The 14969-nt window shown below is 33.7% G+C and overlaps 1 protein-coding gene across 14 annotated transcripts in view; it reads left to right on the plus strand.

Annotated features, from left to right (window-relative positions):
* The window catches only part of SUPT20H (SPT20 homolog, SAGA complex component), a 33294-nt gene that overhangs the window by 12598 nt on the left and 5727 nt on the right, over positions 1-14969 (plus strand). For 10 of the 14 annotated variants that reach the window (XM_032496271.1, XM_032496278.1, XM_032496274.1 and 7 more), the window contains 13 exons: positions 2105-2244; positions 3780-3936; positions 4036-4092; positions 4901-4972; positions 5706-5863; positions 7319-7345; positions 7916-7948; positions 8498-8615; positions 9147-9249; positions 9383-9541; positions 11246-11552; positions 12044-12198; positions 14136-14191. In XM_032496271.1, the coding sequence (XP_032352162.1) occupies positions 2105-2244; positions 3780-3936; positions 4036-4092; positions 4901-4972; positions 5706-5863; positions 7319-7345; positions 7916-7948; positions 8498-8615; positions 9147-9249; positions 9383-9541; positions 11246-11552; positions 12044-12198; positions 14136-14191 (1542 nt within the window). The remainder of the gene's footprint in view (positions 1-2104; positions 2245-3779; positions 3937-4035; positions 4093-4900; positions 4973-5705; positions 5864-7318; positions 7346-7915; positions 7949-8497; positions 8616-9146; positions 9250-9382; positions 9542-11245; positions 11553-12043; positions 12199-14135; positions 14192-14969) is intronic. The other 4 variants (XM_032496279.1, XM_032496280.1, XM_032496275.1 and 1 more) reach the window with 3 other exon arrangements.

Here is a 14969-nt window from a genome sequence, read left to right on the forward strand (position 1 = left end):
ATTTATGAGTAAAGTTTGGGATTCTGTCATGAGCTTTAGAAGTTAAGGGTCTCTACAAAGATGCAGTAATCCTTCAAGAAAGTGAAACAGTTCAGTCCCAGTTGCTTTAGGACCTGATCTGCCCAATGTGAAACTTAGATTTTTATCCCCTCTCAAACAGAATGTTTTCTTCACACCATAGATAAAAATAGATAGTGATTTTCTGTCGTCTAGGATTCTGAAGTGGGCCTGGCCTGTCTTTCTGCCGGCCATGCTGGTTGTAGCACCAACAGACTTCTCTTATCCTGACAAGAGCCAATTAATCCTCCAGTGCTGGCTCAGTATATATGCGGTGCCCACTCGCAAGAGTGTTCACTTCCCTGTTACTATAGAGAGGAATAGTTACTAAACTAAAGAAAATGTCAATAATGAGAATTATTCTATCTCTGAAATAGGATTATAAAGTAAGATTCAGTTCATCAGTAGCTATCAAGTGTTGTGTTGTAGTTTGGGCTGTAGTCTTTTCGTTTACCAGAATATTAAATGCTATTAAAAGGATATTAAAAAACAAACTCATTGATCACCGTTGGAGGTTCCTAAGGCATCAGTTTCTTACTCTGAAGATTGGTAAATAAGAGAAGAGACTGTAACCTTTATTCTGCCTTTTCTGTGTGAACTGTACTTTAGGTAGCCAAATAGTAACTAAAGGAAAATTCTTTAGAAAAATTTCAGCTAATAGGTGTAAAATGAATGATAGACTTTCTGTAATGTCATCAGCTTGGAAATCTTAATCTTGGTGGTAATATTTCTTAGATGTGGAAGACCAATAATCTGACTAAACCCTCTGGTATAAAAGTGGGGCATTTGGTCATTGTGTGCCTTTTGGTGTGATGGATGGGAAAGAACTCTTGTCTAATAAAATAGAACTTTAATTTAAATCAAGCCTCTGTGTAACTAACAGTTTAAAGGTAATTCAATGAATAAGAGAAACTATTAAATGATATGGATGAGGCAGCAACCAGCCAGATCCAGTTAAACGATACCAAGGGAAAATAGTTGGTCAAATATCAACAAATCAAGTGCATTAGAAAAGAAAAAAGATGGGGGAGGAGGTGATCATTTCAAAAAAAAATTTTAAGGTGTTTAGGTGAGGTAAAAACCAAATACAATGTGTAGGCCTTAGTTTGAGTTCAAATTCAAACAAACCAATTAAAAATAGAGATAATAGGAATTGAAAATCAGACTGGATATTAGAGGTCCTTATCAGTGGTGCATGATGAAGGATTTTCAGATGAAATAATACATCAGAGATGTATTTAAAATTACTCTAGGAAAACAAAAACAAGAAGTTAGAGGAGTGGTTGTTAAATGAAATTGGATATTGGTACATGGGTGTCATTACATTTCTGTTTTGTGTATTTTTGAAAATTTCCATAATAAAAGTTGAAGAAACCTATTGAAAGAAGCAGCGTTTCTTCTGCTTTTTTTTTTTTGCAAAAATTCTACTCAGCAGTATATTAATCGACTCATATGACTTGTAAAAAATTTATTTCTAGCCATTAAAATATTTCAGTGTTTAGGCTAAAAAAAAGTAGGATTCAGTAGAATGAGTTATATAATACCATTAAAAAGCCTGTATAAACTTTGGAATTGGGTGTATAGAGTTTACACAGTATTAGTGGAGTCATTTTTGTTCTTGTAATAAAGTTAAGCTGAGTATAGAATGGGACTGTTATCTCTGTTACCGAAAGTGCTGTCATCCATCTTGATCCTGCAAGCTTTGTGGGAGCAGAGGATTTTATCTGTCTTGTTCACTGATTTATCCTTGACATCTAGGACAGTGCCTAACACACTAACGGCTTAGTAAATACTTGTTGAGTTAATGGATAGGCATTCTTACAATTTGACCACTTTGTATACTATACAAATTACGGAATTTCCATTAGTAGTCTCATTATGCTGTCAAGTTTCTAAAGTTTACACACTTAAGTTAGAACTTGAAATACTGTTGCTATTTTACTGTGCTCCTTAATAGAAATATTCCAAGGAATAGTTCTAGATTAAGTGATATATGTGATTTGAAAATCTTATATCTCATTTTGAAACATGCTTTTATACATTTCAGGAAGACAAACTTTTGCTTGAGAGCCAACTGATTCTGGCTACGGCAGAACCACTGTGTCTTGATCCTTCTATAGCTGTAACCTGCACTGCAAACAGGCTGCTCTATAACAAGCAGAAGATGAACACGCGCCCCATGAAACGGTAACTGCCTTTGTGGAAGGATAAGCCAAGAGGTGCTCCTAGAATGCTAGCTCTGAATTTTGCAGTTTATGGGATCTTTTCCCTCTCAAGTAGAAAAGCGCTCTGATTTTTTTTTTTAAACTTGGATTTTTTTAAGTTGCCTTTTAATACTTTTTTGTATCAGAATTCGAATTTTTTTTTATACTCTGCTTTATATTGAAATGATGCACACTCTACATTCTTTGGAAAAACAAGTTCAAAGTCTGTTCACCAGAAAGAAATTCTGAGATGAGACAGGTATGAGCAGAAAGAATAATTTATCACTTCCTAGTACCCAGTAGCCACCTTAATTTTGATTAATATTACCTTTAAAGAAATAATTCATAATTTATTTTTGAGATTTAGGAAAAAATGATACAGTTTGTGAAGTCAGTTTATAATTAAATGCCTTTTTATAACATGGTAACTTGTCTTTGAGTGTATTAGCTATCTTTTTTACTTAATGAAGTAAAAGAATGCATATTAATTTGGACTGCAGTTGTGGTTGGCTCATCATTAAGTTCTCTTTGCGTAATTGTTTGAGTTGCCCACTTTGGATTTTTCTCAAGTTTGAAGCGGCTCAAATAACCTATCCATTTTCTAAATTCCCTGATTCACTACTGAACTAATAAATGCTGAGGAAAAGGTACAGTTTTGGAGATAGTAAAATAAGTCCATATAGGATCCATTAGCAGTCCTATAAAGTCTCCTGTGTTCCTGTCCACAACTCTCCATGCTCACCACCAGTACCTTCAGCCAAGCCACGGTCATCTTCATCTTGACATCTGTAATAAACTCCTTCCTAACTGGTCTTCCTACTTCACCTTTACTCCCTTCTGGCCTGTTTGGCATGTAAGCAAACCAGAGTAATGTTTTAAAAACCTCAAAGCAGATCATGCCACCACTTGCTTAAATTCCTCTAAAGCACTATTGTACTTCACATTCAGTCCAAACATATCATTCATCTGCAAGGCCCTTGCCTCACCCTCTGACCTCACCTCCCACTGGATGGACCCTTTAGTCACACCTACATTTTCTGTTTTAAAAACAAACCAACTTCATTGCTGCTTCTGTACCTTTTTAAATTCTTCTCTCTGCATCAAATACTCACTCTCTGATCTTTCCGTAACTCATTTCCTCTTGTCATGTCTCTGCTCACAAATCATTTCTTCGGAGTTCTTCCCTTCCTCTCCCTTCCCTAACATTGCCCTTTCTATCACTTGTCCACCACAGTACTTTGTTCTTTTCTCCTAGTGCTCCTTGTTATCTGGAATGATCTGACCTGTTTACTGGTGAATGTCTGTCTTCTGTTCTGGACTGTCAGCTCCATGGTAGCAGGAATTTTGTTTTTCTTACTCATTTTTATTTCAGCAGTGCCTAGGATATTGGTTGGCAAGTGACAGTGTTCTACAAATCTTTGTGGTTTAACTTCATATTTAACACTTACTATTTAAAACCCATATTTATTCAGTTTCCCCTTATTAGCTTTATTTAGTTCAGGTCTCTTAATATTTCAGGTGTTTCAAGAGGTATTCCAGATCCTCTCTGAATCGGCAGCAGGATCTGTCTAATTGTCCACCTCCTCCTCAGCTAAAATTACTTGATTTCTTACAAAAAAGGAAGGAAAGAAAAGCAGGTCAGCATTATGACCTCAAAATTTCTAAAGCAGGAAATGTAAGTATATATTTTTAAGTGAACCTTATTATTATGCCAAATGCTTTGTGTTATTTTGAATTTTCAGTATACTTATTTATATTGTTTTTAATTTTTTAGTGTGTAGATATGTGGAAACGGAGTCCCTGTAATTTGGCCATACCTTCTGAAGTGGACGTAAGTCAGTTCTTGAATTGCACTTAGTTTCATATAAGATTTCTAGGTTTCACTAATAGTAGCTTATACTTTGGGAAAACAAAGACTCTTACGTTTTAAAATTTTTATTTATTTACTTATTCATTGTTTTATTGACTAAAAGATTCTTTAAATTCTATAGTGCTTTATAATTTTGAAAAGTTGCACACACGTGATTTCATATAATCCTGTAATAACCCTTTTGTGTTCCATTCACCCCTATACTGCTCCTCCCCTTTTCCCCTCCCCTGGTAACTACTAGTTTGTTCTCTGTATCTGTGCAAAGATAAATCAACTGCTTATTTTCAGAAGCTACATTCTTCTTTCACATTAATTTGTCTAAAAATATAACTCATTATAGGTCTGTGTTTAGAGCAGGAAGAATAACTAAAGAATTTCAAAAAATTGAAAAAGATGGTACATATTACATAATATGCATAAAATGCGTCTGATTTTTTTCCATAATATTTCATCATAATTTCCTGATAATGCTTCTTTCCTCACTGGTTAAATTTAAAAATTAGTAATATTGGAGCATTGGCCAAGATGAGGAACCTTGAATCGTATTCTTTGCTGATCCATGATACACATCAGCAATAAATGAGCAAAGACAGGAAAAAGGTCTTTTAATGGGAGGTCCCGTATTTCTTTTATTTTCCTATTTCTTTCTCCTGTTTCTGTTATACACTCAACTCTTTAGAATTGGTTAGTTACTAAGTTACTTAGGTTTTTCTCTTTAGTTATAATACTGATTCCATTATATCTGCTGTCTCTTGATTTGATTGCTTAGGTGGAAAAATACGCCAAAGTGGAAAAGTCTATCAAATCTGATGACTCACAACCAACAGTCTGGCCAGCCCATGTAAGTAACCATTGCGGTCTCCGTTTCTAATGCTGTTTCTAATCTGGGATCTGAATTTATTAAATTTAAAGTATAGTAGCCTTTACTTTGGGATTTTTTTTTAAAGAACTTTCTGGGAGTTCACTGAATTAAAAAAGGGACAAACTTTAATTTTTTTTCAAGAAGTATGGTTTCTATTCTAAAGGGCATTTTTAATGCATAACTGCATTTTTACTCTTGTATTGGTCACATATTGGTAGTTCTGACTTGTTTTCTGTTTCAAGTTAGTAATTAGTAAGTTACTGTAAGGATATCAAATGTTTTGTGTACGTTTCCCTAATAGCAATTATAATTTCTTAAAGGGAGAAATAGGAATACTTGATTAGATGAATCTAGAAGTGCAATGATGACAGATGTTTTTGTATTTGCAATAGCAAGAAGAATGATGATAAGTAGAAACAGGTTTGTTTTTGAAAGTTTTAGCCTCTTAATATTTCGTATTTGCATTCATATCTCCATTATATGCAATTCTGACGTTTTACTCAGGCTCTGTTAACTAGATACCCCTTTGGAGCTCTCATTCGCAAAGTACTGTGTAAAAAAATAATCCTGGGCTTCATTGTCTTAGGCACTCTTAAATAGGCCTATAGACTATGTTCCATTAGTCTTCTAATTGTCAGATATGTTACTTTGTCATTTATTTCTGGTTATGTATTTACTGGAGAAGGTATTTATTTGGAATGTTCTTTTTCAGGATATAAAAGATGATTATGTGTTTGAATGTGAAGCTGGTAATCAGTATCAGAAAACAAAGCTGACCATTTTGCAGTCACTTGGTGATCCACTTTACTATGGTAAAATACAGCCATGTAAAGAAGATGAAGAAAGTGACAGCCAGATGTCTCCATCTCAGTGAGTTAGATGCATGTAATTCACAAAATAAGCCATCAGAATTTATTTAGCAACTAATGGTGAACTATTAATGACTCACAATTTCCCTTCGGGGTTTCATTTGTTAGTTAGATAGTCCAGTTAGATTTGGCAGCAAACCTTTAAGTAAACTTAAGTTGTAGTTACCATATTGTCCAGGAGTTCTTTAAAATAATTGTTTCCTTTTTAAAAACCTATTCTGTAATTATTTTTATTTTTGCTTTGAAGATATGCCTGTGATATCCCTCTTGATATATTTATGTGTTGCCACTTTAACCTCTCTGTGAGCATGAAGTGCTTCTGGGCGATAGTTTCATATGGGAAGCAAGTTTACTCTAAATATAAATGTAAAAGCTATTAAAAATGCTTGATATTTCAGCACTGCCTGTAAGGACACAGATTCAGTACTTAATGTAGTTACTGGCTCTGGAGATACGTATACAGTTGTCCCTAAGTATCCACAGGAGTTTGGTTCAAGGACCCCTGGATGCTCAAGTCTCAATATAAAAATGGTGTTGTATTTGCAACCTACACACATCCTCCCACATATTTTATCTAGATTACTTGTAATACCTAATACAATCTAAATGCTATGCAAATAGCAGTAAGTGCAATTTAAATGTTACATAAATAGTTGCCCCCCATGGCAAATTCAAGTTTTGCATTTTTGAGCTTTCTGGAATTTTTTCCCCTGAATATTTTCAGTCCATGATGGTTGAATCTGGGGATGTGGAACCCACAGATACGGAGAGCCAACTAGTTGATCTTCCTAAACTTACAGACTGCATGTATTTACTACAAGATACCCAGTATTTAGTTTTAGTTGGGTGTTAGTTTTATTATTACTTCTGTTTTTTAATCAAGTTGGTGCTGTTCTATAAAGAGGAAAAAATAAAGAGGAACTCAGGAGAAAAAAGCAGGGTCCACCTCTGCATTAAATCATTACAAAATGCTAGTTGAAACTACAAAAGAAAGATGGATTTTAAAGAATAACCTCACCAATACCTAAGTAAAAGTTGATGGGAGGGAACAATAGCAATCAGGAAATCCTCAGCTAATTTTTTCACATTAGTAGTTTCTATTTTTGTAGAAAGATCAAATATTTTAACTATTTTTTGAGTCTTCTTAAAGAGACACATTGGTTATTTTAGTTATTAACTTTTCTCAAACACAAGGGAGTAACATACATTCTCTCATTTAAAAAAAATGGTTCAAAAAAAAAAGGTTCAAAAAGCCAACTGATTAGATTTGTTTAACAAGAACATAATTGAATTTTTTGCTTTTTACATCAGGACATTGCTGCAAAAATGCTGCATGATTTAATTACCTTCCAGTCATTCTTCCATATTCATAAATTACTTGATTAAATCGCTATGAAGTGAAAGTTTGAGCTGCATTAACCAAGTTTTTTTCTTTTTTTTACATTTTATATTTCAGCTTCTCCACAGATGATCATTCAAATTGGTAATTAAAAAATAAACAAACTCACTATTTTAATCTGTTAAGAAATCATATAAATGTCAAACTCTTTTAAAAGACTTGGTGAAGACACTTTATTTGAATTGGCGGTGATCTTCCTTGTCTAAAATATATTCTAAGATCCTGCCATGTAGACATTAATAACAACTTCCAAAATCAAAGATGAAAGTGAGAAGAAGGCCAAAGGCCTTGCACACAATTCAGTGAATTTTGTTGTAGGACAGATACTTGCAAGGATGTATAGCTCTTGTTAACTTTCAGCCCAGATTTTGTTTTGATACATAGGTTTTGTGCCAAAATAAATATCCCTTAAATTAAATCAGCCAAATTATTCACAGAATTGTTTTATAATGCATGCAAAACTTGGTCACTGCTTCATATTTTTTAATGTATTTAACAAGATTTTTTTTTTCTTTTTTTCATGGTATCTTGGTAGATTTTAACTCAGTCTCTAAAATTACTGTCATTAAAATATGGAAGCCTTCAAAAGTAATCTCAGGGCCTTTTAAAGCAAGTCTAGATATCTAATACTTTCCTCTTTTTTTTTTTATGTAGGTTCATTATTGGATCAAAGACTGATGCTGAGAGGTAAAAATAGTTGTATCTTTATTTTTGATCTGGATGGATATGATCAACTTCACTCTTACAGGGTAGAGAGTATTCCATTAGGAGTCAAAGCTTTGATTTTAATTATGCTTTACTAGGATCTTTTACTAGAAATAGGAAAATAACAATTAAAAGAATGTTTAAAGTAAAGCTTTATTTTAAATAAGAAAACTTAGATGTATTTACGGTAGCTAAAGAAAATGATTTCTAGGTTGTACTTTGATCAGAATATAAGTGAAAGTTGGGATAATTCTTTTGGCTGTTTATTGGTGAAATAATCACTGTAATTTCTGCTTTAGAGACAAGATACTGGAAGTATATCTTTAGGTTGTTAGTTAGCAAAACGTTTTCAGCACTAGCTTGTTATTTAAAAAGATTAGAAAAATGTGCTTTTAACAAAGATAAATTGTCTAAATTTTTCTGTTAGTTTTGATAGAACTTTTTTCATTAACAGTTATACATTTCCTGTGTAATAAATTTGTGCTTAAAACAGTTAGCTAATCCATACCTGTATTCCCCCTCATATTCCAGAGTAGTCAATCAGTACCAGGAATTGGTCCAGAATGAAGCCAAATGTCCAGTGAAGATGTTACATAGCTCCAGTGGCTCCGCCAGCTTGAGTCAGCCTTCTCCAGGGAAAGAAGCAGAAGTGTGTTTGGTTAACTTTTTTTGTGCTGTTACTTTTTTCTGCCTAATTGTTTCTCAAGGAATCTGAGAAATGTTAAGTACTATTTTTTGAGGGATAGAGGCATTGTTTAGTTTTGTTTTTACTTTTAACTTTGATTTTCTTTTTATTATTTAACTTTTTATAATGGAAATTTTCAAAGTACAGAGAGGTAGAGCAAAAAGTGTAATGAACACCTGTGTATACTGATCACCCACCTGGCTTCAACAGTTAGTTTTTCTGGAGAAGATATAAGAGTGAAGCTTTGCTATACTCTTATTCCTCTGCTCTTCCTCAAACTCTTTCTCTCCACTTTATTACTCAGAAGTTTTTCCTTCGTCCTTTGTGTATTTTATGGATCTTCTTATGAAAAATTACATTCTTTTGAAACATCTGTAATAACCAATTTATAACCATTAAGAGTACTTTGCAGTTTTAAACTCTGTTGTCATGTAGGAGTTGTAATGCTATTTGACCTTAACTTTAATGAGTATACTGAATGTCACTATCTCTTAGCAGCCTGAGACCGTGTCAGTTCAGTCTTCAGTACTGGGGAAGGGAGTGAAGCATAGACCTCCACCCATCAAACTTCCCTCGGGCTCAGGAAGTAGTTCCTCAGGTATTACAGTCCAGAGTTTTCTGTAGTCTAGAGTAAGAAACAACACATGAACGTAATCTGTTTACGCATATTTTGATTTACTCAGAATTTTGAATTGTAAATCTAGGAAATATCATTTGTATTCCTCTTCTAGGTAACTATTTCACACCACAGCAGGCCAGCAGCTTTCTTAAATCTCCAACTCCTCCTCCTACTTCTAAGCCACCAAGTCTTTCTCGGAAGTCATCTGTGGACCTCAGTCAAGTGAGCATGCTCTCTCCAGCTGCCCTGTCACCTGCCAGTTCATCACAAAGTGAGTCATAACTTAAATTCTTCATTAACTCTTCATAAACTTTCGCATTAGTGTTCCTTAAGACGACTGTTTTTGACCAGTGAAATATGAATGTACTGTCTACCCAAAATGTAAAGGTTTTGAAAACCTTCAGGCAGATCTCTTGTTGACTGTATGTATTATGTGTTTATTGTAATTGTATTTGTTTTTCTGTATGTATGCACCTTGTGTATACCTTTCTTATAGACTTGCAACCTACACATCTCCTAAAAAATATAACCTGGTAGTTAAATGTGGCAGTAAGACTCCAAATTACTTTTTACTCCAGTGTGCCTTAGGACCATTTTACATTTTATGTAAACTATGCAGCTGATGTGGAAAAAAATGCCGTTAAGAGTTGTTGCTGCAGTTCTATCTTTATAGATACCAGAAGCCAACTAGTTCCAAGGTGGTGATACAATAAATTGAAAACTGACTCTTCAGTAATACCCCTGCACTTTTACAAATTGTTGTCAGTTACTAAAATGTGGGATTATCATAAAGCATTATTCTGAAGATACAAAAATGTAACTTTTACTACTGAATTTTTTTTTTTTACATCAAGAAAAGTTATTCAAGAATTCTAGCTTTAGTTTGGGAGAATTTCAAATTAGTAATTATCTGAGCTATTTAGGTACCAACTTAGAAAAAAGTATTCCAGTTTTTTAGATTTTTTTTTTTATGGATAACTAGCGTGTGCTGAAAGTTTTAGTACACTGCACAGTGACAGGGTGGTCTTCGCATTAGATGTAAACATCTTCATCTTGATAGCTCAAAAGGTGTAATTTTTCTGCCTTCTTGTTTTGCACAAAGAAAAATTTATAAATTTCCTGAAAGTCTTATTCACACTTCTTATGTTGTGGGTCTGGATTATGTTAATCTACTGCACACAGTTGTTACTTTAAGTAAGGGTTGAGTGACAGCTTCTGGACATTCACATTTCTTTCCTTTCTTTCTGCAGGACATGAAAGCTAAAAAAGAAAACACCTCAAGAGCTTTTGGTTTTATTTTTTTGGTTTTTGTTTTTTGTTTTTGTTTTTTTTTAAAGTTGATAAACTGTGCATACTTCATTCACAACAGATTTTCTATACATTCTACATTTAAACAGAAGTACACAGTTACTGTTAAAGATGCAGTATTATCTATCAAATACTTGCTTTATTACTGTGTTTTGTAAAATTTGTTTGTCAGGATAAACTTGATGTGTTAGGAATTAAGTATGTATATTTAGGTGCCAAATATGATTGTTAACCATATGTAATTTATTAAATATGTTCAGAGTTTATCTCAGACTGTTACAGAAAGTAAGCAATATTTCTAAATGAAGTCCTAAGTTAGTGAAATCGTAAATAACAAAAATTAATTTGAATTTCTTTTAAACTTTTTAGTCCAAAGGTAGCATGTAGGAAACTAACTTTTAAATGGGTGTTGTGGTAGAATACAAATGTATACTTTTACTGTTACTGTAATAGCATCTCTGATGGGATTTGTAGGTGATATACTGCATCCTTAATTGTAATTGAGTGTAGCAACACTCATGTATCATGTGTAGAATTAACACTTGCAGTTAACTGCTTAAAAAAATGGAACAAATTGTCAGTGCTAAATAAGATTCCATTAACCTTATTTTAAAAAGGACTGGCCATTTATAACAAACTAGCAATTTTTATTTTTCTCAATGAGCAGGATCTGGAACTCCTAAGCCATCTACTCCTACACCAACCCCTTCATCGACCCCACACCCTCCTGATGCTCAGAGCTCAACTCCTATTACCCCTTCAACTGCCCCTACTCCCCAAGATTCAGGCTTCACCCCTCAGCCCACTTTGTTAACTCAGTTTGCTCAGCAGCAAAAGTCTCTGAGCCAGGCAATGCCTGTAACGACCATTCCTCTTTCCACCATGGTAACATCTATAACTACAGGAAGCACGGCCACCCAGGTCATGGCAAACTCTGCTGGACTTAACTTCATCAATGTAGTGGGCTCTGTTTGGTAAGTTTGCATTGACACTCTGGTATGTTTTTTTTTAAAGATATTCTCACGATTCTAAAATTCTTGTTTATGAAATTAATAACAAATTGCATATTAGTGAAACTGGAAGAAAATAGTTTCTGTGTGGATAGAAGCTATCTCAACGAGTATGTTTTAATTTTAGGTAGTCCATCTATTACATTACATCTGTTTATTACTTCACCTTGACAGTAGCTTAGGTTTTCCTGTTTCTCCTGTTAACATCTTTTAACCCATTGAGTAGTACATTACTTTTCCAAATTATATTTTAAACCTTGATAAATGTACAATACTTAATTTTAGCCAACATTGCTGTCACTTTCTAGCATAAAAATCAAACCAAGCCTCCAAGCTGACATTTAAGACAGAAATATGTGTTTGTTTAGCAGTTTCGTTTTTTAATCCAAGAAATTATGTGGCTGATTTTCCCTTTTATAAGTGCTAGTTTAATGCTTTGTCTTATTCTCCTGCAGTGGAGCTCAAGCTTTGATGAGTGGTTCCAACCCTATGCTGGGCTGTAACACTGGTGCCATAACTCCTGCAGGAATAAACCTGAGTGGCCTTCTACCCTCAGGAGGTCTGTTACCAAGTGCATTGCCCGGTGCAATGCAGGCAGCTTCTCAAGCAGGTCAGAATATTGGAAATAATAGCCTCTAACAAAATTAAAGTCCATGCTAATGTAAAAATGTCATTTTTAAGGTTAATATTTAAACATTTAACATCCTTATTTTATGAAGTCTTGTCAGAAATACTTCCTTTCAAAAGCTTTTAACGTTCTGATGTTTAAATTGAAAGCCTTCTAGTTGTCAGCTTTTGTGGAGAAACTTGGTAAGCCTGTTAGTCTCTGGAAAAGTTGTCTTTGCCTTCCAAACAGTATAGTAAAATTAACTTTGATAGTTGTCAGTGTAGTCCTATTCCCAGTAAAAGAGATGTATTTTGAAAACGTGTGCAAGAAAGGCAACATAGCGTGGTACTTAAAAGCCTCGGTTCTGGAGCCAGACTGCCTGTGTTTGAATCCTGCTTCTGCGAGGATGTAACCGTGTAGTCATGGCCAAGTTACCATTGTGCCTTGCTTTGCTTATAAATAAATGAGGAGTATAATAAATTTTATCTCATAGTTGTGAGGATTAAATGAATAAATACAAATAAAATACTTAATATGCCTGAGATGTGATAAACGTTCAAAAATACTTACTGTCATTATTATCAGTAGTAGTAGCTCTATTGTAGTAGTAGTGGTAGTAATTCTAATTACATGTACTGGAAAAAAGTGTTAACAACTTGTGCTATTTTTAATGCTTTTTAAGAGAATGTATTATACTATCTCAGAACAATCCAGTTCCTTACTATTGAGAAAAAAATTAAAAGGAAAAACATACTTGACTTAGAAAGAAAAACTTATCAACAAGTTTCTATGAGTTAGGAAAAGAGAAGCCACAGAATATAATTCAAACATGTTAATATATTGCTGTGATTTCCCAGTTCTAGCTGACATTCTTATTTTAATGTGAATAAATGTGTTCTAGTGGCATGAGCCCTGGAAATGGAATCAGTGTTGAATTTAAGATGTTTATATTTATGTGTAATTCCACCAGTTACTTGTAGCTCCAAATGCTGACGGGGGGGCCTGAAAGAAGTCACTTTATTTTTCCTGCTTAGCCTTAGTTTCATCTATTCTAAGATGGAAGTAAAAACATCTAATTTCAATTGGTACTTATGAGAAATAAGTGGAGTGATATGAAAGTGCCTTTGGTAAGCTATAAAAGCATTATACAGATGTCACTCACCTTTAAATGGAGTTACGTCTTTTTTTAAAATGAGAATTCCTGGAGGGGATATCAATATTGTCATATTTTTATCTGATTATGCTTTTTCTGTTTCTTATACAAGGCTTTCATGCTGTGATCTGTATATTACCTGCCCTTTATCTTTTTAATATAGTTAGCTGCTTAGAGAACTAGATGCATTTTTAATTAGTGTTTGAATTGGTAAATTGAGTGAGGAAAATATATACATGCTTAAATAAGTTCAGAATTAACAGAGCACTGTTTCCTGACTCGAAGCTTGATCTATACACATAAAATTCAACGTTCTTTAGCATTATTAACATTAGCCTTTGTACTTTAAAAGATAGCACAGAGCACACCAGTTCTCGGAGATAGCATTATTATCATATACTGTTTAGCACTGAGGAATGGAAGTAGATGTCAGTACCTGAAATGTATTTGCATAACAGTGATAGTTTGGTTATACTTAAGGTGTTTGCATGCTGCTAGATTACTTTTCCAGCCAGCAGTCAAAAATAATGATAAAGAAGTCTGTGTTTCTGAAATACAGAACGTATTGTACATTTGATGCTTCACATCTTTGAATAAGATCTCAGTATTGATAAATATTGATGAAAATGGATTTTTCTGTTTTCAAGAAATTTTAAAAGTATAGAAAATAAGCATGTATATGCATAAAGTGCTTAAAATACTGTATTTGTGTATACTAAAGTATAAAATACTTTCAAGTATAATAAAGTTTTAATTCCCTGTTATAACCATGAATTTTATTTAATAGGTGTTCCATTTGGTTTAAAAAATACTTCAAGTCTCAGGCCCTTAAATCTACTCCAGGTAAACCTGAAACACTGCTTTTAATTAAAATTTTTTAGCTTTTTTTAACCACATATGTCTGTACGTAGCAGCATTTGAAATTTGAGGTTGTTCAGAATCTTCTAAGGGTGTGGTTACCTTTGCATGGGCAAGTGGAGAAGGAGAAAGAATTGGTATCCTGTGTACTGCACTTTTATTGGCTTTAGCATCCCTGCCCAGTCAAGAGCTAGTTGTTCGGAGGGGAGAATTGATAACTGCCAAGGAGAATAACTTGCCTACAATAGTAGCAGCAGATAGAAGATAATTCCTCTCTTAACAGACTTTTGATGTACATATATGTATTGGTGTTTGCTTATAGTAGGTTTTGTGCATGAATAGACATTTTAAAAATTAGGTATGTGTTCTTTTCCTGAGAATATGACTTCTAACACAGTGCCAGGCACCTGGTAGTCATTCAAGAAATGTTTGTTAGATTACAGTTTGCATCTAATGATGAGACTTTTTTATACATTATTAACACGTGTTAACATATAATAAGAGACTGTAGGTGGAGAATTTAGTACATATTGTAAGTTTACAATATTCTGGGTGTTAAGCTTGGTCCTTTAGTTTAAAGTCCAGTATAAGCTAGTAGGTTAGAAAATAAATAGGACTACTACAGAGAATTTGTAGAAATGGTAGACATGAATATAAGGATTTGGAGACAAAATGGCAGAGCTGTGTATTATTAGGAAATAACTAACAAACAGATCAACCCAACTTGATATTCAGAAGTAATAAATCAGGAAATACATTTAGA

Source organism: Camelus ferus, chromosome 14 (assembly GCF_009834535.1).
Source record: "Camelus ferus isolate YT-003-E chromosome 14, BCGSAC_Cfer_1.0, whole genome shotgun sequence".
Classification (NCBI taxonomy): domain Eukaryota; kingdom Metazoa; phylum Chordata; class Mammalia; order Artiodactyla; family Camelidae; genus Camelus; species Camelus ferus.